Source organism: Drosophila mauritiana, chromosome X, assembly GCF_004382145.1.
Source record: "Drosophila mauritiana strain mau12 chromosome X, ASM438214v1, whole genome shotgun sequence".
NCBI lineage: Eukaryota > Metazoa > Arthropoda > Insecta > Diptera > Drosophilidae > Drosophila > Drosophila mauritiana.
Window position 1 is genome coordinate 6,531,198 of NC_046672.1, and position 23,057 is coordinate 6,554,254.

At 44.7% G+C, this 23,057-nt stretch overlaps 1 protein-coding gene across 10 annotated transcripts; it reads right to left on the reverse strand.

The window, feature by feature from the left end:
• Nucleotides 1-466: 466 nt before the first annotated feature.
• LOC117147925 (guanine nucleotide-releasing factor 2) lies at nucleotides 467-23,048 on the reverse strand. Of its 10 annotated transcripts, none has more exons than XM_033315057.1 (14): nucleotides 19,536-19,758; nucleotides 8,089-8,694; nucleotides 7,831-8,021; nucleotides 7,220-7,755; nucleotides 6,986-7,155; nucleotides 5,805-6,449; nucleotides 5,183-5,335; nucleotides 4,300-4,411; nucleotides 3,560-4,224; nucleotides 3,280-3,448; nucleotides 2,654-3,202; nucleotides 2,462-2,587; nucleotides 2,253-2,384; nucleotides 467-2,178 (listed from the first exon to the last, which is right to left on the reverse strand). In XM_033315057.1, the coding sequence occupies exons 1-14, from the start codon at nucleotides 19,741-19,743 to the stop codon at nucleotides 2,046-2,048; spliced, it is 4,395 nt and encodes a 1,464-aa protein (XP_033170948.1). In that variant the 5' UTR covers nucleotides 19,744-19,758; the 3' UTR covers nucleotides 467-2,045. The 10 variants fall into 10 exon arrangements, with proteins under 10 accessions (XP_033170948.1, XP_033170942.1, XP_033170938.1 ...); XM_033315053.1 differs by lacking the exon at nucleotides 5,183-5,335 and adding an exon at nucleotides 6,731-6,883 and having other exon boundaries at nucleotides 2,046-2,178; nucleotides 19,536-19,743; XM_033315048.1 differs by lacking the exons at nucleotides 5,183-5,335; nucleotides 19,536-19,758 and adding exons at nucleotides 6,731-6,901; nucleotides 9,321-10,862 and having other exon boundaries at nucleotides 2,046-2,178.
• Between the last annotated feature and the right edge of the window lie 9 nt (nucleotides 23,049-23,057).

Genomic DNA, 23,057 nt, shown 5'->3' on the forward strand with positions numbered 1-23,057 from the left:
ACAATTAATTTTTTTTTTGTTTCCCAATACCTTGTCCGCTACGAATTATAGAATTTTTGGCCAAAGCTCATGTCCAGATTTTTGGCGATATAAATTCTATATATAAAAAATAATTGACATTACCCTTTCTCATAAATGTGTCTGTCGTACAAAACAGTGTCACTCCTTTTGGCCAAGGTATGGAAAAAACCCGTTCGAAATTTTTTGAAAAATATAATCAGTTGGTTTTTTGGTTAGCAACAAAGAGAGTTGACAAATATTGGAATGCCATACCCCGTTGAACTCAACTAAATTCCCCATCTGACTCTATTTAAAGATGGAAATTTTGATGACTAATTTTGATGAAAAACCCTATTTCGACAATATTTTTGTATTTCTTTTTATATTTTGATGACTTCTGGGAAATAACGCTTTATTTTAAATTCGTATCCCATGTTCCTTTCCCCCAATAAAAATGCGTTTTGCAGATAAAGGAAAAATACATTGATTGTGGTAGCTATTTTCATTCTTATGAATACACACATAACATTTAAATACAAATACATTTACAATTGAAAATTTTCTCTACATATACAAAATATTTAATTTAAAAATAGGTGAAAAAAAAAACAAGAATAAATTGTTGTCCTTAGGTTCGTTAGCTTAGTAAACACAATTGATGCGCCAGCGGCAGCGGAAGCAGCAGCAAAAAGAAGACCGAATTCACTCAACACAAATTAAAATTGACTTTTCTTTTGTTTATTAAAATGGCTATTGGTGATCGGGAATTAAATTCTTCAAGTAAGCAGCCTTTTTTTCTGTTTCCCATTTCTAAATAAGAAGACATTATTCTCAGACGAGACAGAGTATTGCTTAGTAAAAACAACTTGAGGTCGATTTCATTCAGTTTTAACTCTGCTTCAGATTTCTTCTCATGATTAATATTTTTACACGCAATATCAATAAATTTATTCCTCACAGAATTGAAAGGAGAAGTCAAAGCGTTATTTAGAACTATTATTACATGCCCATAAATATTTTTAATGTTAGTCGTACATTTAAAAGCAAATTGAATTTAGTTAATCTCTCCCACAGGTTCCTCTCCTTTTTTGTTTTTCCTTTTTCGTATTTTTTTTGTTTTTTGTTTTGTAACTTTAAAAGTTTCTTCAATTAATTGAGTCGCAAAATGAATTTTTGATTGATTTCATTGATTGATTGATTTGATCGATAGATACCGCCTTCTGTTTTCTGTTTCGTGCACTCTGAAATCGGATTTTGATTTTGAGTTCAATTTCAATTTCAATTTCAATAACTTCTAACACACATACACACACACGGGTATTTAATATTGGTTGTTTGGAGAGAGAATTGCATATAACGCGCTTTGTGCTAGGGGTCGCTTGGTGTTCTGCTCGTGGATTGCATCGATTTATAGTCCGAGATATCGCTACATATATCGTCGAATATAGTTTGTCGGTTGGCCTCTACGTTCACGTAGCTTGTGTTCAAAATTCGTTGTGTTCTTGTGTAAAAAAGAGATCTCAAAACAAAAGCGAAGATTGCTGATTTCTTGATTGGTTGTCTCTGGTGGTAAGTTAGTTAGTTAGTTAGTTAGTTTGGTGTTCTAGTGCTGGCAAAAGTCCGGGAAAAAGTTTGGGGACTCGTCGACAGGGATTCGGATTCGAATATTGGTGGGGAGTTAGCTGAGGTTGGGTCCATCGACCCAATGACTCACAGAGCTTAATAGTTAAACTACAGATCGGCTCGTTATTTGTACGCGGCTACGTGTATCCGTATCCGTATCTGAATCGCTACATCTTAAATAAGTATGTATATGTATTTCCGCTCCGGCATCGGCTGGTAATTACAGCTAGATATCTTGTATAATTGTATATATATAGACAGAGAATAGCGAACATTATTGCTCAGACCCATTAGAATAGTTGTTGGCTGCTCCCGATGATGATCCTTCTCCTAGACGTGGCAACCGTTTGCACTGTTTAATTAATACGGTGTATATACTTTATCATATATAATATTGGTGTTTTGCTGTTGCTGCTTGAAGACTAATAGTTAACGGGGCGGCGTCCACGCGGCTTGATCTTCTCCGATATCTGCCACATCTCCTCCTCGCCCATAAAGTCCTTGAAGTTATCAAAGAAGCGTATAATGCGCTCGTTGCGTCGAAATGGATAGGCACTACACCAGCAAAAAAAAAAAAAAAATTGACCGTGAAGTGGAAGTGATTACAATTGAATTTAATTGAAAGTTACCATTTCTTAAAACGTTTCATGTTGTCAATTATGTTGTACTGCTGCCAGCGCTTGGAGAAGTTAATGACGCCCTTGGACAGGTAGTCCTGGTTGCCCACATGCACAAACGTTAGATCCTGCAGAATTAGGCCGCTGGAACGAACGAATTGATGATTAGATTCTTCGTGATTCTAACAAAAAAAAAAAAAAACATCAGATAAGATCCTTACATGTAGGGTATGCAGGGCGGATTAGTTTCGGCCAGCGCCTGTCGATAGGCGCGAAAACTGGAGCTGGAATCGATGAGCGCGCAGAAGGCTCGCACCTCCTCGGTGATGCCTTTTTGCCACTCCAATCTGCGGGACATTGTATATCAATATATTAATGGTATATCCATTGCTTCAAGGGCCAGTAGGACCTACCTTCTTATGGGACCCGAATCGAGGGCCGACAACAGCGCCAGATACGAGTTGTAGTTGTTCATCTTGCGTAGATGCTTCATGATTTTGATAAACTTGTTCACGTGCTTCTCCCGCTCCTTGGCATCCTGCAGGCGCAGAATTTTGGAGCGCGCCCAGTAGGACATCTTGTTGAAGTGCTCGGTGAACTTGTTAAGGTTGGGCGACTTCTCCTCGCACTGATCTTTGGCAAATAGTAATACTTCGGGTATCTCGATCTTCGTGAACAGCTCCGCATCCAGCAGCGTCATCTGTTCGGCAATCTCCAGGGACTTGAGGTCGAGCAGGCTAGGCTGGTTTCCACCACTAGCTGCACCACTGGATCCACCACTGCTGGCGATTCCTGCTCCGCCGACACAACCGGCTCCGCCCAACTTGGGCTCCTTGTACAGCGTCACCTTCTCCACGAACTTGTTGCGCAGCAACTTGGCCAAGTACAATTGTCCAGAGCAAACCAACTGATAGACGAACTCGACCAGCAGGCTCAGCAGCTGGCTGGTAAGATCTGTCGACCTGCATGGTGAACAATGAATGATAAGCGGGTATGTACCAACTTAGGTTATTCCAGAAATGGTGGTTAGGCAACTCACGTTAAATCGTTGACGACTCGGACCAGCAGCGCAAAGGTCTCCTTGGCGGCCTTCTGCTTGTTGTCCTGCACTTGACAGAAGAAGTATGTGTAGCGATGGGTCAGCTTCTCGATCACGTCGATCGGCTGGATGAAGGTGCGAAAGGTGGTGATGAAGGCCTCGCAGAATGCTGCACGAACGGAATGGAAATGGACAGAGACAACAGAGGAGTTGGGTAAATGATCATGCGAACGAGATTTGGAATGTTTGTGCTGCTTCTGCTTGCGCTGCGAATGCCTACCATTGTCGGCGACCTTCTGGACGCGGCTGGCGTGCACGATGAGGGCGTCGATGTAGCCGCCCTTCACCTCGGGCCCGTCCTCCTCTCTCTTCTTGAGTATCAGGTACCGTGTGATGTTGACCTCCTCCAGCATGTTGATCAGCATATCTGCTCGCTCCGCCTCCTCATCCTCGTCGGCGTTCTCTGGCTTAACCGACTCGTGCACAGCGACCAGTGGTCGGGACTCCGCCGTTGGCTCCTCCTGCTCCTCGAGCACTTGGGGCGTGGTTGATGGCTGGTTGTCGGCACTGCTCGTGTCCTCGCTCATCTCCAAATCGGCGACGGGCAGCTGATGTGAGTGAAAATAGAAGGTCTGTCCATCATCGACGGCGCTCACATTCTCATTGCTGTCCAGTACGGGAGAACGGGGCTCCGGCATCGCATCCTCGCTGGCCACTGCATCGTTCAGCTCCTCGCATACGGTGGCCATCCGGCTGTCAGGCCTGCCCGTCGACCCATTCTCGCCCAGCGTCGGCTTCGGACTCGGCGGCGGCGTGGTCACAATGATGGGCTGTAGCGTGGGTGATGCTACCATGCTTGTCGCCTTGCGCTGCTTGTAGTTCTTTGGCGGCAGGGCAGGTGGCATCTCGAGCTCCGGCGACAGTTCCTTGCTCATGGGCATAATGCTGCAAAGGTACCAAAAAATAAGGTTAGCACGTATGGCCGCCAAGTTACTGCTAGCTAGGCACAACTTTACTCACTTCATGGTCTGGCTGTGCGAGATGTTGCGACTTATGTTGCAGGCGTGCATCGTGTGCCGGTGCTGCTCAATGGATCGCGTGGACGCCGAGCAGATTTCCATATACGCCAGTACTGTGTGCAATAGGGTAGGGAAGATGAAATCGTTAGCAACTCTTACACTTCAGTGGCGGGGGACAGAAACCAAAACGAAGCCGATCGATCGATCCTTGGACCCACATCCCGAAGGTCTTTGTCTGTTCACCAGGTCTACAGGAATTGCAACATACAACACAGCACAACGAGTAACAGGACTGGATAGTAACATAGAGCAGGACATAGAGCGAGGCTTTCGGTACTTTGGACTGGAGGTACTAGCTCTGGACGGACACAGCGGGTTAGGCGGAGCGAAATGGAAGCCACAGAACTGTTACTCAGTCCACGTACTTGGGACTAGAAACGGAAACTGCAAACAGGTGGCTGTTCGGACGCCAAGTCAATACGGAAGCGGCGCAGCAGCAAAGTTAACAGCAGAGCAAGAAGCCAATGGCGAACTCGAAATGCTCTTTCCATCATGGTTATTAACTGGATAGCAAAGGGTATTCACCTTATGAAAAGTATTGCAAAAACGAAAGAGGATAGTCTTACAAAGTAGATTCCCATTCGGTTGGACCAAGGAAATCTCTGAAATCAATGATGAAGTGAAGCAAAAGTTAACCGAAAGGAGTGTCACTCAGTACTGAGGTAGGTAAGGGAATAGAGCATTGCGAGCTTTCCAAGGGCGCCGCAAAAAGTTTGTTTCCTGGGTGATTTTGTTTTGTTTCGTTTTTGTTTGGCATTTGGCAGCAAAAGTTGGCTTAGTGTATTTGTTTCGTGTTGGTCCTCTAGTAACACACACAGACTTACCCGAAAAGGCCACACTTTGAAACACTAGATGTTGGTTGGAACGATAATTTAGATGGGTTAGACTCTTGCGTACAACAATTTGGCAAACTTTCTTGTCGCCAGCATTTCTAAGGGGTTTGCGATAATGCGGGTATGTGCTATAAATAAAATGGTCTTAAAGAAACAAACAAATCTCGAAAAACGGACTGCTCTGTAGCCAGGCTACCCACAAAAGGTGATGACTGATTGGCTGGTTGACTGATTGATTTGTTTAACTAGCTGATTGTTGTGGTGTTTCTGTTTCGTCTGATTTTGTTTGGTTTTAACGATGGAGTAACCTATTAAATGGATCTGATGGAATGGATACTGCAACAGGAGGATAGTGATGCAGGAAACCCTGAAAATGCGCTCAACAAAACACCCATTGACTTACCGCTCGGCCTGGCCTGGGCGGTTCCGAAAATTACAACAAAATACAAAATGATACAATAGTAATTTACACAATATACACAACAACAAAAAACACACACACGGTACGAGATGCAGAACCAAACCAAATCGGAAAAAACGGAAAAAAAAATAAGAAAGAAAAATGGGAAGAATCCATGTAAATAAAGTGTGCATCGTGGGCAAACCGACTTACTGTGCTTCTTTTTCATGGGCAGCGGCGGTGGCTCCTGGTCCAAGTGGCGCTGATCGAACGCCCTGCAGCTGCCACTCCCCGCCAGCTGGAGGCGGGGTCCCTCGATCAGGCTGTGGTGCTTGGAGTGCCACTGCTGCAGCTGGCCGGCGGACGCAGTGTGCGGATGGTGATTGAGGTGATGGAGCGGCGACAGCTGACGCAGCTCGGCCACCTCCGACTGGCTGCTCCGGTGGCTGGCCCAGCCGGAGGAGGACTGCGCCTCGTCCAGCTCATCGCCAACTCCGGGCGACTCGTGGCGGGTTAGGCTGCTCCGTTGGATGCTCTTTGGCGGCAGGGCGGGCGCCAGATCGGCCGGCGTCGTCGTCGTCGTCTGCTGCTGCTGCTCCAGTTCGCTGCTGCCATAGCCGGTGGTTGTGCTGCTGCTGGTGGTCGTGGTGGTGCAGCTGCTACTGCTCGAGGATATATGACGCTGGCTGTGCGACACCGACTGGCTAATCTGCTGGTATTCGCTGCTGCTGCCGACCGCCGTCGACTCACTGATGCTAAACGCAATCTCCGAATTGCTGCTGGACGACTTCGTGGAGGACTGGACACTGTAGTCCGTCGTCTGTGTGCAAGTGCGAAACTCACGCATCGACACGAAACCTGCCGATGGAAGGAGAGTGGTGTTAGCAATAGTCAAAAATGCATATCTCGTTGTGGGGAACGGAAAGCCAAAACCAAGCGGAAATTATATAATAAGCCGGAGGAAATCTGTGGAAAGGATCAGGGCGAAGCGGGAGGATAAAGCCAACTATTTACAGCATCTAGGACAAACATGTGTACAACACGCCAAACGAAAAATTGGGAGGGGATTCATTGGGCGCGTGCAACAGATACAAAATAATAAGCGGGATTTTAAGTACGATGATAGATGTTCTGGGTACCCGATTCGTTTGAGAGGCGATTGCTGTTAGTTTCCCTGCCACCAGACGCTGCAGCAGCTGCACCTTCGGCTGCTCCTCCAGTTCCACCAGCAACACCAGCTACACCACCACCAGTCGAAAGTGGTGTCTGCGTTTTGTCGTCGATTGCGGCGCCTGCGTAACCGGTGGATTCTGTACGGGATTCGTTGATTGGGGGTGCCACCACTCGAGTTGAGCAGAGTGAGGGGAGTGGCGAAGCCTTGCGGCAATACTCACTGTAGCTGACCATCTTGTCCATGTCTTCGTCCATCATCGCTGCCAACTTTGGAAACGACCTCAGGTGCTGCTGTTGCTGTTGGTGGTCCTCTTCCTCGCGTGAGTGATTCAACGCCGAGTCAAAGGAGCACTGACTATTCTCATCCGGTGACCGTGACCGCACGGATAGGCTGTGAAATGTGTGTACAGAAATTTGTGATTGCTAGTGATTGCTTTAATCTGCAAGCCACTTACCGATCCACGCCATAATTCAGCAGCGAGATATTGGAACTGCAGTCCAGGTCCGAGTTCAGACTGATATTATGGGACTGGGCGTAGGGCAGCGGACTGGCCTGATTGGAGGTGGATGTCGACGATGAGCAGCCCACGCCCACTGCACCAGCTGATGCGCCCGGCTGGCTGCGTCGCTTGGGTGGCAACGGCGGCGGGTTACTGGCCCTATTGGGTAGCGGTGGCTTCGGCGGTGGACTCGTGTCGCGCAGGATACTTTCGGTGCTGTGGGAGCCGCGCATCGGGTTCACATTGTGCTGCTCCAGTATGTCGCGCTCCTTGGGCGTGAGCGCTATGTCCGGCAACGAAGTGCGCTGGGCAGCTGATTCGGCGGCCGAAACGCGCATGACTCCAGTACCGGGAACACTCACTCCCGGCGAGGCGGTGACCGCACCCATGATCTCCGCCGCCGCTCCAATGCCGCCCAGGCCAGATCCACTGTAGCGAAAGGCGCACTGATCCTGCTCCTTCAGCTTGCCCTGCGCCAGCGTAACGAGATTCTGTGCAAGATTATGAAACATCATGGTATTTATTATAAGCGTACAGTGTGTACATGGTTGCTTATTTGGACTTACCCGCACAGCATCCTCCAGAAGATCAATGACTTCCCGCACATTCTCGTTGCTCAGGGAGGCACACTCGCCGCTGTCCTCGGAGAGCATCACCTCGTCGCAGAGCTTGATGAGCTTGCCCAGGCTCTGGTAAACCTGCTGCGTGGCGGAGCTCATGATGGCACTGTTTTCATTCAGGGTGTAGGTTTGGATCACTGCGGCAGCAAAGCAAAGCAATTTGATTTAATTACAAACGAGAACGTTGGGGGAGTAGATACTCACCGGAGTACATGCTGGCTATGGTTTCCAGAATGACCGTTCCGTTGCCCGGCAACACCTCCAGCTTCTTCTTGAGTATGACATCCCGGAAGTGCTTCAGGGCATTCGAGATGTCCTTGACGTGCGTCTCCAGCGTTTGGGTGGACCGGAGCACCTCCTCGGTGGTGGGTGGTGCCTTTGAGCCGTGCTTGGTGCGCGGACTGTGCGGCGAGTGGGAGCGACCCAGTGTATTGTTGGTGGTTCGCATCAGGGAAATCTTCTCGATGAGGTCGTCCTTAAAAGAGCGCGCCCGGCGCGCTAACTTGGTGCCCTTGAGACTGTTCTTGTGGCCCGAGGATCCGGCACTGGGTGGTGCCGGTGGCACACCACTGCCACCACCAGCTCCGGCTGCTCCTGTTCCTGCTCCCCCGACCCGACTAGATCCTCCGGGCGTGCCCTGCAGCTGCTGGTGCTGCGAGTGATGGTGATGCGTGGGTGGTGGCGGAGTGCAGGCGGTGGAGTAGCTGCCGCTGTTGATGCTATTGTTGCTGCTGCTGCTGCAGCCGCCACCGCCCACTCCGATGCCACTGGAACAGGTGCCGGGCGTGGATGGAGAACTGATGCTGCCGTCTGCAAGAAGAGCAATAAAACGGTGCTTATTAATCTAATTAATTAACTCATATGCATTAGAAAACAATATAGGTTTATGGGTAGCAATAATAAGAGACTAAGACTCGAATCCAGATCCTATATAGATAGATATATCATGGGCTCAGTCTTTCCTGTGCGAGCAGCATTCTTGAATGCCAATTTGAAAATCAAAAGTTGCCCCATATAAAACCACAATCTTTTGCAATATATGGCAATGTTGCTATCGTTTCGTTTCGTTTCGTTTCTTACTTTTCTTCATTTGGTTAGGCAAGATGAATATCTTAAGGCCATCGTATACATCATTCTAAAGTGGCTAAGTCAGCAGCGAAATTGAAAATCTTTCAGAGTTAGCCAAACAGATTGAGGAATCATTGCCCCTTTACATACGCTACTCTTTCGAATCTTGAAACGTGTCTACTTAAATGTGGAATAATTTCAGTTGAAATGAACATATGTAATACGAAATACCAAGCATTCCCATTTCGGGAATCGTTCATGCGAGCCCAAACATTTTGGTTTCGGAACTTTTTTAAAGAGCCAAAACAGCGAGAAACCGATGAGCACCACCCACCAAGCGAAAAGCCCGGCGAGTAGCTTTCACTTACGGCACACCGCATTCTTGAGCGGCACAGGTGTGTCCATCTCCATATCGAACTCCCTATCCACGGTCACATCCACATCCATCTGCAGTGGAATCGCTGGCGTTGATAGCGCCAATCGTGCCAGCTTTTTGTATTTGCGACGTCTGTGGAATTTGATGCTATGCAACGTGTTGCCGGTGGCACTGATGCTGTTGCAGGTGTTGCTGCTGTTGCAGTTGCAGTTGCTGCTTGTGAGGCTATGATTGTTGTTGGTGTCGCGCGGCGACCACGACTGCCGCTGAGTCTTCCAAAGACGATGGTGATTGTGATGATGATGATGGAGTTGCTGCTGATGGTCATCGTGGCTGGCACTGCTGGGATACGGATTCCGATTCCGATTCGGTTTCGGTTTCGGACTCGGATGCGGCGGCAATTGCTTGACCGTGTACGAATAGAAATGCCAGCGGTCGGCGAGCGCACAGTCGCTCAAAAAAGATTCATCAAACTGCGGCATAATGTTGCATAATGACAGCAGCAGCAGCAGCAATAACAACAGCAACAACAGCGACAGCAACACGCATAACAACAATTTGTTGTGGCTTAAGTATGCTTGGCCAAAAGACACACACGTTGGCCCAACTGATTTCTCCAAATAGCGATAAGCGATAGCAGCAACATCGTTTCGTATAAGATTGTTGATTTAAGCGATTGCCGTCGATTACAACATCAATTCATTTTTCTGTTTCGGCATGTTTTACATTGATTATTTCTTTCACTTTCAGTTTTCAGTTGTTCAGTTGTTCAGTGTTTTCGGGAAAAGTTTTAAGCACCGATAAAAGCTATATCCGATGTGCTCTGCCAGCAGGAAGTAGATGCTTTAAATGCTTTCTGATCATGTTCGTTCACTTTTGCAAGACGGCCGATAGTCCGATAGGCAATTCAAGCGATTAGCGATTCTAGCTTCCTTTTGCAACCGCAAGAATTGTTCTGGATACTCTTTGTTTGAGTGAAATACAAGTATCTTGGCTCAGAGATCACTCCAATTGGCCATAGTGATTTCCGTATATTATTTTCTTGAATGTTTAAAAGCCATCAAGCCCTAATTTCCGTTTCTTACTGCCTGCCCGATTGTGGTAAATTGAAGGTAATCAATTCCAAAGCCACTTGTCTTTTGCTTTACGTATATTTCAAGTGCGATTTCCGCAATTTTCGCCCAATAGCTTTCCATTCGCCGCACAGCCACTTTTGCATTTCTGAACTTGAAATGCCAACAGGCTGGGGCTGATTGATTCAATCGCCGATAAGCGATAAGCTAACACTTTGGCCTGCACTTTCGGTGCAATATCTTTCACTTTTCGAGTGCAATTTGGCGCCATCCATCAATCCATCAATCCATCCATCTATCCATCTCGTTGGCGCACCGCCCCCGCAGTGGGCTATCTATCTGGTTGGCCTCTGGGTGAGATGTTGATTAAATAAATCACAAATAAAGATGATTATATTTAGACACTGGCGCTCTGCTGCTGTCGTCGTCGTCGTCGTCGTAGTCCGTTCGCGATGTTGTCGTTGTCGACTGGAAAGCGCACTGAACTATGAAAATCCGCAAAACGGGCAAAGCGAAAGACGACCGACCGACCGACTGAAAGACCGACCAGGCGGCAAAAGCGAGTGTCCGAGTCTTGGAGACCCGCTAACCGGCCAACGGCAATGGCAACACATTAGCAATATAGCAATACAGCAATAGCAGCAGCACGAGAGCCGCCGAGGGGAAAAAGAGCCCCAAATGGCACTTGCCCACCTGGCAATCGCCCTCTCACCATCTCTCCTGATCTCTCCTACTGCTCTCGCCACATCGCTCTTTCTCGCCGAGATTCATCAAACAAATCATACATGTTCACATCACTGATGGACCAAACGGGGGCTACAAACGTATCCATTCAATATGTCTCGGAAATCGTTAAAGTATTCAGTATATATATTTACGATGGTATTCCTACTTTAAGATGACAAGTTACTTTATTGTTTATACTTGCAGGTACACCCCCTTTCTCGCAGTGCAGTCCGCGGTTTGCGGCTCTTTTCGCCCGGGAGGCTGCTCTCCAACCGTCGGCCTCTCCGCCCAATTATCAATCAGCTGGCGCACCTGAGAAAGAGCCCGAGGTGGAGGGGTGAGGGGGCGGTAATTGGGGGCGGCAAGGGAGCGGTAAAGGGGGTGTGGGGGCGGGGCAAGAGACAAGAAGACGCCGGACGGATTTCTTCAATTTGCAAGTGCTGCTCGTGACTTGCCTTGGAAATGAACTAGCTGCTGCGCAAATGGGCGAAAATCGAAGGCGTCGCCAAAAGTGAGTACAAGCAGAAAATAAATATAAAAAAATAAAAATAAAAAAAATATAAAAAAATATATAACAAAAATATATAAAACACTATACATATATCTTAAGCAAAAGCTTACAAAACAAGATAACAAGTCACTAACTAACTGAAATGTATTTGGAAAGCAGGAAAAAAAAGGCCAAGTGTATCGGGTTAGCGGCCAAAAAGAAAGGCCATCATGGTAATGGGTAATGGCCAAAGGGTGGAACTGAATCCTTGGCTTAAGGTTAAGGCCAAGCTGAAATCCTAGCCAATGGCTCAATTAAAATAGAATAAAGCTTGCCTGCGTCCAGGGAAAAGTTCGAATATCAAGGTCGCAGCTTGTTGCCTCTCTAATAGGACTTTAAACGAGCTTCGACTTTCTATGAATTTAAAACTATGCGATGTCAGTAGTTCGAGTAGTTCCAATAAAAACAGTTAATCGAATAAAATTCGAATAAAATTCTGGAGAATTGTGAAACAACGAGCTTATCGCGAATTGTTTTACATTACATTTCCGGGAACTAGCGATTGCGAAAACATTTCAGATTCTGACCTACTGCCCGAAATGGGCTTTGTTTTCGGGCACTCGGTCAGACACCACCCACTCCTCCAGTACTAGGTGGCAGCACTAGGAGCAGCAGTCACGTTCACCCAATTAATTTGGCATACCGCACAAATGGGAAATGGTAAGAGCAGCCAGGCAGGCAGCCAGGCAGGCGGAGACCCCAAAAACCAAACCCGATATCACTTGAAGGCGACACGAGTCGAGGAGAGCCACTTTGCATGATTAGGAAATTGGATCAGGCAACGGAGCCGGCGGGTTTGGAGCCGCCGAGCGGGTTGGACGAGTCGAGCGGAGTCGATCAAGAGGTGATTTTCAATTCTGGTTCTGGCCCGAAAAGAAGAAAAGGCCCGAAAAGAAGGCACACACCAAGAGAATTGGAACAGCACATCTTGGTCATAACGAACATGGTTGACATTTTAAAATGTGTATAAAAAGCGCGCAGAGTGGCGATGTTTTCTTCCATATAATATTTCAATATCAATCACTAACTTGAAGTTGCTTATTCTGTTGCCACCTAGCGACGCCTCACTGTACAGCAGCAAACTGGGCTAGGCGGATTTAAAGCAGCTGTCAAATAGAGAAATAAAGGGGCTGGCAACGGGGATGTGAACGAGGAGGAGTTGACACCGAATTCGGTAATTGGCACAACCGCCGATGAAGACGACGATAATGATGAAGATCGAGCAGAAAATCAGCGGAGCCATCATCGTGTATGCAAAGTCCTCGGGAGCCGGTAAACTTGACCAATATTGGCGAGTGTCGCCCCTCAGTTTCCCGACCAGTTTCAATGTTGCTGCTATTGTTATTGTGCAGTGAAAACAAATAAAGTTAACCTGACTTATGCCATTCGAATAACCAGTTTCTCAGATGGATTGAAGTTCTATGCGGATGGCTAGCCATTTTTGATTAGCTAAAGTCCAGTAGCATTTGGACTGCCTTGGGGCAGATACCCCGCATTTGCACAGTGTATCTTCAACCAGTTTGCAGATAGAGATTGAGATAGAGAGACTGAGAGTAAGCCTATTAGCGGGAGCAGCTAAAAAATCGCGAAATGTAAGGCGAAAATAGAGTTAAGTTAAAACCGCACCAAATGTGAAATGCCGACTGAATGAGCACAGAAAACAGAAAACAACCTCAACATCAACATCAACAAAATAAATAAAACAAGAGCCGAGGAATTTCGGTTTGCCTTGCGGAATGCTATGCTTTCTAACTGCTGCGATCGCGATAGTTCCTGAACATAAATACATATAAACACACGTAACAACATATGGTCTTTCTGTACACAAAGCTGAGCTGCCCTGCACGCACATGGATAATGGAGATGCCCGCCTAGCAAAATGATTGAAAAACAAACGAAACTCTGGCCCACATTGGGCAGAGCAATCAAAATTGGGTAAATGACATAATCTGTTGGAAATGCAAGCACACAATTTGCATGCAAATTAATGTCCATTAAAGGCAAAAAACATAACAGAATCTCAAGTAGTAAAATGAACTAAACGATTGAAGCTGAACAAGTTTAGACATTTGCGCACTGTCGTATTAATTAGAGTAGCAATTTAACTATTTAACTGGCCATTAAGGCAATATCTCAATGAACCCAAACAGCACGTGTCACAATAATAGCACTGCAATTCTGTCCTTATATTTACCATCTCCACTTGAGTAAATATCATTAAATCACTTATTTTCAGCTGAGTACTCGTATCTTGACCGCTGCTGTGGCCTGTTAATGCCATGTTAACTTTGCAGCTGTTAAAACTGCCGAGCACATGCTAATTTCTTTATGTATATAAAGTGTAGCGAAATGACCACTTTTGGTGATCAAATCGGCTGTGTTTCACACCACAAAAGCTCTCAGCAGTTGTATTTACAAATTAGCAATTGAATGTTCTCGGGATGGATTTTTAAGCCACTATTCTGAGTTGCAATAATTGATTTTTCGTATTTTTCGATTAGTTTTTGCATTGAAAGCATAACGAGTTTTCCCCCAGTGCAGCTGAGACAGTCAGGTGTGTTCATAAAGGGCTCATGTGGATTCCATTTCATTTGACAGTCACTGATTTATGCTGTGGGCATGGGTCATCAACTGATCACGACGGGTTTTCATGCCGGTTAAAATGCATCGGATAATATCGGATAGTATTCACACACCTACACGCGTGGGCAATGTGCGGTGCACTGAGAGAAATAGTTTTTAAGAATTTACTTCCGAACACTTTTTTTCACTGATCACCTTAATGTACACAAGTGTATCTTCCATAAGCTGATTTGTGAGAATGGAAACTCCTTTACCTTTTAACATTTAACCCTTTACCCCTGGAAAACCGCCACTTCCCTGACAATGATGACGTCACTCGCAGGTGCTGTCATCACAAAAGTATGTGCATTTGTTTTCGTACGATTTGTATGATTTGTACGATTTGTACGATTTGCTGGAGAGAACTCAATTGGCACCCACTGCGTATGAGCATTATTCGCAGCGCATCAACAATGCCATCGAATTGTTGAATTATACATCATTGCCTCTTCTCTTATTTTCTTTTCTCTTCTCCGCCGATTACTCACTCGAGAATTGTCGCTTCGCCCTTTTTGTGTTGTTTTGTTATTTTGTTGTTTGTGCTGTAGCTAATTTTCCAGCCGCCGTGTATTATTTAACTTTTCACCCCGCGCAAACAAACGAAAAACGTGGAGCACACACCAAAATATATGCGGCCACTTGAGTTCCAATACTTTTTTTTTTTTTTTTTTTTTTTTGAGTTCTATAGTTTTTGGTGTGCGTCGATGGAGTGCGTCGTAAACCGGGGCGTTCGTCCGTTCCCGGCAACGGTTAGATAACTTTTGAACACCTCGTCGTCATAATTAATAATGCGCTGCAAACAAGCAGTCAGAAAATAGCAGCGACAACAACTCAGGAATGGCACAAACAAAAAACAACCAAGCCGAAGAAAAAAAAAAAAAGAAATATATATATATATATACTATATATGTATATTTATATATAAAAATACGGAAAGAAAAACTCTAAACGCAGCGTAAACGAAACTAAAATTTTTTTTTTTTTATTATTTTTTTTTTTGAACGCACTGAGAACAAAAGCTCTGCTCAAAGCGAGATTCAAATTCGGACTACAGCCTATATACAAGTACTTGCCAAATGCTCTTGGGTATTCAAACATTTATTTGGACACTCATTAGTCAGAAGGCGATGATGATAAGCCATGTTGTACATACGTATGTATGACGAATGATCTTATTACACATAAGTTCCTGATTAAGTTCTAGAGCAGCGAGCGTCGTCATAAATAGAAATAATTTTCCAATTAAAAAAAAAGGCTTGTTGACCTAGCAGATATACATATTAATATGCTAATATTTAAGTACTCAAGAACTTAAGAACTTTTTACGCAACTTAATCGCAGACTTTTCTCGCCATGTAGAAGAGTGCGTGACCTATTTTACTTATTGTTTCCCGTTTATTAGCACACACATTTCACTGCTCATTCCAGCATTAAAAAAACTGATTTCTTGTTGATGCAAAACCAAAAACAATAACTTGTTTATACCCCGAGACGAACGCTTTTTCGCCGAGTGTAAGGGGTTAATGGGCTTTTGTTTTATTACTTTTGAATGCCCAACCACACATAAGCGACAAACGAAGCGAGGCTGAAAAGGCCAGCCTATGGAGAATTGGGAGCGATGACGATGACGGCACAATAATGGTGACTACCACGATGACGTCGACTGTGCGTGAGTGTGTGTGTGTGTGTGAATGAGTGGTGTGGGTGTGGGTGTTTGGGTGTCGCCCACTACTTCAAAAAACTGGATATTTTGGATCAAAAAAACTAGTAAATATAGAGCGTTAAGGCTTCAATCTATTTTTGTTTCTTAAAAAATTGTTGTTTGTTTACATTTATTGTCGACTTTTTTATGTTCATCATTCAACGAAAGTTGTGCAAATTAATCGTTTCAATAAATCCGATTATCAACTAAAGGGAAAACGGTTAAAAGAGATTGGGCGTGGGGTGAATGCCCCTCCAATTAATTGGGATTTCTCAATTCTCAATGAAAACTCTTTCACTTTCGAACTGAACTGAATGGCTCGCTGAATGAAATCTTCAATTCGTTTCAAGCAGGTGGTTGTTGTGCCGCTATAACTTATAATAACAATAATAGTAACAATAATGAAAAGTGTGGTGGGGGGGATTGAAGGGGGCTGCAACAATGTAACTGTCCAATAGACACGCTTCAGATGCGATACTCTTGGCCAGAAAGCGAGCAAAGCACAAAAAGACAGCTACACAGATTGAAGAATGAAAGTTTCGCACCCCAGAAGAAAGTAGTGCAGGGGGGGGAAGAAATGAAGATTGGGCGGCCAGGTGAACAATTATGACATAGAGCGTTGACGATATGGAAAACGAAATGAAATCCATAGGAAAGCAAAAGTGCAGAATGGCAATTGTGTAAGTGAAAAGCACAGAGCACAGAGCACGAAGCACAAAGCACAAAGCACGAAGCATAAAGCAGTTTAAGGAAGCCCACAACCGAGTTGACATAAACAAACATATTTGTGGGGGCCGCCAGAGGGAAAGCGGGAAAGTGCCATGTCATACGTGACCAAAGATCCAACAATGGCCACCAGCACACAGGTATGCGAGCCCAGCCAACCAACCAGCCAGTCAGCCAGTCGGCCAGTCCAGATTTCACTTGGGCGCCAATGGAAACCCTCTGCCCACCTGTGACCACACACCGAGCTCAAGTCCATCAGATGGTGGCCAGCGCGAAGACATCTCTGCGCCTGACATTGTCCAACCTTATCTCCTTTGACCTCAACGCATTGCAGTGGTTTATTCGAAAGCATTTCTGTCCACCTCAAAGGCTTGCCAAGCTAATCACAAGAGGAGAGTTGCCTTTCCAAGCTGCAGTTTATGTACAGAGTGCACAGCAATCCATTTGTTGCCGCTTTACTGGGTACTTCCTATTCGTATGTATGAGTTTAAACAGTGGTCAAATTATCCCTTTGACTTGGCCGCTATCTCTTAATCGTCGTTCGTTTCAATTAAATAATTTTCAACCATATACATAATGAAATTGAGGCATCTGTCGACGGACACTCATTTGGTCAATTAAGATCTCATAGTGCCCTTCTCCTGTAATGGATTTTTCCGGCTAAGGTCAGGGTTAAGAAGGCAGGAACAACAATAGCAATACTATAATAAAGTGCGAGGCAATCGAGTCAATTCCCGGTGACCAGTGCCATTGCCATTGACCTGCCAACTCGCATCGCATGTGGACGCATCTAATTCCCGGCTAGCGGAATCGCCATCGAAATCGGAATCGAACCCGGACACGCCCTCGGACCCTTTTTCCATTTTCCATTTTCCATTACCCGTTCACCATTTGCCATTTGCCATTCTCACTTCTCAATTCTCGATGCCTGATTCGTGATTCCAGGCTTCACTCTCGCTTTGTTGGACGCTCTGTGTGCATCCGTTTGGTGTCCCGGCCAGAAAGCCATCAATTCCCGACACTTGAGCTCCTTTGTTTGGCCTGAATGTGACAAACAAACGCACAAATCTCCTTTCAGCGAAAAAGGAAAGTGGTGCTGGTTATACATATTTTTCCATCTCGCTTAAAAGTGAATTTAGTTTAGCAAACATGCAGTGTGTTAACGCAGAATCATGTGCGTACTATTATTAGAATATTCTCTAGTGCTAATGAGTGCAACATGGAGTTTATCACGTTCAGTTATTGATTTATGATGGGCAAACTGACGAACTAACGAGATATTCTATCTACAATATGAGTGTTTATATAATAAAGCTCCCCATTTTTTTTCGAGTGCACTGCTATTCGTTTATTGAAACCCAAGAGGCGGCAACAGGTGACTCGCAGTGGTCAGCAGCTTCCCCCCCTTTCTACCAGTTAGAAAGTGCAGCCAACAGTGAAAGCCAACACGAAATTGTTCAATCAACAACAATTAGACAAAACCCTTTTCATGTTTATGGAATTCCCATTTACATTTGGATTTGCATTTACATTTCGATTTCCATTTCCATCTCGCCAATTGGAGAATGCTTTCATTCGTTTTCATTCGCTTGCGGCATGCCAAAATGTCATTGGCATATACGAAATATATATGATATATCCCAAACCCATGTGGACATGTGTTGACGCAGACACGGAGTCGTCGGGTGATTAGATTAGATACTAACGACGAGGTGTGCGCGAAATCCGATCGACTAAGGAACGAACACCCAACAGCCACTACAATGCCTAATATCTATCGACTATTTTGTGGACCAGCAGCCAGTATCTTTGCTGAAACACAATAAGACAGACTGGGTATGAATCCAAATACACCATATTCAGATACATTTAAGGTACATTTAAGATACATTCCCAAGCGAGTACTTCCGAATGAAAAGTATATCTGCCCTCGCCCCTTTCCATTTCACAAATGCAATATATACATATATCACAATCAGTCAGTTGCTCAATTTATCGGACAAATTGATTCATCTTCGATCGGATCCGGACATAAAGAGCCCACTGTGGCCGCATTCGCTTTGGATTCTGATCAATTTGGCCGATTATGCTCGCCTAATTTGTGGCAATTGCAGCTAGATGAAAATGATACAAATGATGATTTGCCCGTGGCCATTATTCCATTATCTCGACGAACGATCGCATTCCACAAAGAGCACTATCTCGATCACAATCTCTATCTCTATCTGTATATATATATATATATATATCCATCTCTATCTGGCTGGCTCAAGGCCATTTGCACATTCAACTGAGCTGGAACTGAAAATTACTGACCAGCGGGAAGTGAAAAAATGAAAACTAGCAATTGTTTTGTTTGCTGCCTATCGTCAGCGGGGAAATTGCACAGGCAAAAATAATCACCATCTATCTATCTAAATAATATAAATAATAATAATCTATCTAAATCGATAAGAGCAATGATAAATGAAGTCACTAAGAGTGAAATCCCAGTTTTGACATTGGTTATGTGGTTGGTCTGCACAACAAAATAATGATCTACTTGTCCAACCACTAAAGCCAGATAACGTGCCACAGTTCTGCAATATTTGCGAGTTATTAGTTAACACCTTCTTTAACTTTACTAACTTTACTATCTGCAAACATAATTAAGCTGCTCTAGGAGGCAGTACAATTGTTTGCCAGACAAAGCCGACTGAATTTACAAGTCATAAGTTGTGAATATATTGTGCTATTTTCCTCGGTGGCCTAAACTATCATCTTGTCATTAGTCCTAATTACACAGCATATGTTTCATACGATACGTACTCATACTGGTGGCTCCATTCAGTCGCCGATCGAGGGGCATCATCGTGGCCCCCACACCGATGCCGGCTCCATTCGCGATGCTAGTGCCCACTCCCACTCCCACTCCCGATCCCAAATCCAACGCATCATCGGCACTGGCAGCGCGATTAAAGGGTCGCGGTTTGCGATTTTTGAAGCGCAGGCGCAGCTCCGTGTTGAGCACACGCATTATGTCGATGGGCGGAAATCGATGGGAATATATATATATACACTATATACACTACGTATGTATATATATAAGAAAAAAACAAACGACGGCCTTTTGCTATTGTTTAGCTGATTTGTTTGGGGCGCGGGAATTGGAGCAAACGCATCAACGACTCCAACTCAATTTGTGCCCCGCATCGATCGCTCTTCGATCCCCGATCACTGGTACACTCCGTAAAAAAAAAAAAGAAAAATGAAAATAGAACGAAAATAGGCAAATGATTTCGGGGATCGCCCCTCCGTATGATATCACACACACTGCCTGCAAATCACGAGCTACACAACAACGAGCATTTATTAATCAACTTCGCTCGATTTGTGCGATGTGTTGCCGTGCGGAGAACGGAGACGGCTGGCAAACAACACCGTTGTTGTGAAAATTTCGCGTGCGACTGACCGACCGAGCTGAGCTGAGCCACCCAATTCGAGGCAACCCAACCCAAAGCAACCCAACTAACCAACAAAACCGAGTCAACCTACCATACCATACAATACCATACCGCACCAGTGAGCGGTGAGCGGTGAGCGGTAAGCGGCGAGAGGTGAGCGGTGAGCGGTACGCGGGGTAAAGCGATGAGCTGCGAGCGCACAACTTTTACAATCTAATCGCGGGGCCACTGGGCAGAGCGTTTGGCTGAGCGACAGATCTGACAGACTAGCTACTTTCCCCGCCCCACCTGCTACCAGAACTATATAGTACTAGTACTAGTATATAGTACTAGTAAAACTTAGTAAACTTAGTAAAGCCGCTACTACAACAAGCTCCCTACATGCATGGATAATACATTGAGTTGTTTTCAGTAATTTTTAGTAATGATAACCTTGCACTATTTGTTGCGAGTTCAGTAAACTGTGGACTGCTGCTATTCAGATGGACGCGAGTGTGTCAGCTTGTGACTGTTATCAGCGTGAGTGGCTGTTATCAGGCTAATGGAAACATTCAAGTCAGCTGGCGACTTTTTAAATTTGCACTCGCAAAAAAAAGGTAAACACGGCAAGAGCTGAGCACACAAAGAATGACAGACGTTGTCTAAGTCTTGATGTTTTCCAGCCAAAAATTCAAGTTGGTTAGTGGTCATGCAAAGTGGGCGACAAAAGTGCTGCCAAAACAATGAAATCCACACAGAAAGTACAAGTTGAATGCGAAGCTGGATAGAAAAATGCGTAGACGTTTGGAGAAACTTGCTTAGAATTTAAGACAGCTTAACACTGGCAGGGGGAGAATCCTTCAAGGGCAAATACTCGGGGCAGCAACAAGTTTCAATGCATTTCCCTCGAAATCGGAGCTCTGCTCATTAATTATAAGCTAAAAGCTGGCGTTGCATGGAACCAGAACCGGAATCAACAGGATAATGCTGGGCCAAACAAAAGTGCTATTATAAATGGACACCAGGCAGCAGGAATGGTGTTTTCCAGGAATTAATTAAAACGAGGGTGGACAATGGGTTCAGCTGGGCAAAGGATTAATATGCATTTTCACCCAACTCCCACCACCACCCACTTTCGCAGCGTTCTAAACTCTTGTGTTCCTAGAGCAAGTGCATTTTCGGGGAAATCAAAATGGCCTTGGCGTTTAGTCGAAATCCACAGGATAATAATAGACGGAAAATGGTAAATCAAATTCCAAATACCACACGAAAGCTGCCATTCGCAGGAATTAAGTAATGTGTGTGAGCGATTTGAGTTAAATCAAAAATTAGTGCTTATCATATGTGGGCAGAAAGTGCATGAATATAGTCAGCAGGGCGTATTTCCATGGAAACCAATTTGTTCAATTTTCTTCCATTGATATGGGATATGAGCTTACTTCCCAATATGATTTTAAACCGTAGAATTAAGCAACCAGACATTATTAGTTTTAAAAGAAATATTTCGATTTGTTAACCTAGTAAAACGTTATTAAAAATCCTTGCCTACTTTTCTGCTAAGCCCTAAAAATGTTAAGGATAACGTTTGCAGAGGCCAAATTTCGTTAAGGATTTCCGGGAAATGTTTAATGCGATTTAAATATATGTATGTATGTATATGTATATGAGTGGTGTGCCTCAAAAACTCTAGTCAATACGGATTTTCGGAGAACATTTACTTAATTAAACAAAATTCCACAGATAAACAAAGGTCAAATGCAATCGGAGAGTTCCGGGAAATATTCAAGGAGCTTCCTTCCATATGGGATGCAAAGTGAAATTCTATGGGTTATACAGATGGAGTAAAGACAACAAGAGGATAAATTCCAATTAGGATGACAGCCTTTTTATCCAGGTTTCAAACCATATGAATTTAGGAAGAATTTTAGAGGAAAAAAAAGACGAGAGAGTGTGTGTTCGTGTGAGTGGGAGCGCAGCGGAGGTGCGAGGGGCGAAATGAAAATAGGAAGAGGAAATGGAAATGGAAAGGAAAACGAAAATGTTTGCCTTCGCTTCTGGAGTTGTTCTTTCGATGTTTAACACTTCTGGAAGAGAGGCAAATGCAACTGCAGCATCTAAAAGTCTAAAAATAGACTTGTTGACAGCTCCCAAAACGAGCAGCAGCGGCAGCAGCAGCAACAACAACAACAACACGAACAACAACAATAAAAGGCGGGGGCGTTGCTGGATAAAGGGGCGCGGGGTATATGAGCAGCCAGGGATAGTGGCAATAGGATCAAGGGAATGGGGAAGGGAAGGAACGGAGGAATGTGTGTAAACGATGGAGGCGAATGCAAACGGTAAACTGTGTGGAAATTGGATGGAAAAGCCAAGGAGTCGCCAAAAAAAAAAGAAGAGAGCGCTTAAGAGCGAAATACTGACCGATTTTCTGCAGTATATTCATGATGAGGCCGTGTGTTTTCGCCAGGATTCACAGATTTCCCTCTTGGCAATTTTCATTCTCCTTTTTCCGCAATGATATTCGGTTCTTTTTGCTCATAGCCGCAGGCCAGTAAATAAAATAAAAAACACTAAACTCTCTTTTCCTCTCACACGCACATTTTCATCGTTCTCCGCTTGAGTAGTATTAGTATTTGCTCACACACACAGTACAGTATTTTTATTTGATATTTCGTCCCGTCTCGCTCTTACTTATATATGTACATGTATTTATAAAGTTGTGTTGCGATCCCCGCTTCGTATTCACTGAAATTCAATCGCACTGGCACTGCACTTTTGGCCGGCTCTCATTTGGGCCAAAAAAAAAAAGAAAATATAAAAAATAACAATACAATTTTAAACGCGCAACACAACAACAAAATGCGGTGACCGTTGCGCAGTGCTGCTAAAATGCTTCACAAACAATGTG

Bases quoted from the DNA above. Each gene is read 5' to 3' on its own strand.
- LOC117147925 (XM_033315047.1), bottom strand. From the start codon at position 9,810: ATGCCGCAGTTTGATGAATCTTTTTTGAGCGACTGTGCGCTCGCCGAC. The intron at 8,022-8,088 runs GTGAGTATCTAC...TTGCTGCCGCAG, and splicing joins CATAGCCAGCATGTACTCCG to TGATCCAAACCTACACCCTG. The intron at 4,225-4,299 runs GTGAGTAAAGTT...GTACCTTTGCAG, and splicing joins TCGCACAGCCAGACCATGAA to CATTATGCCCATGAGCAAGG.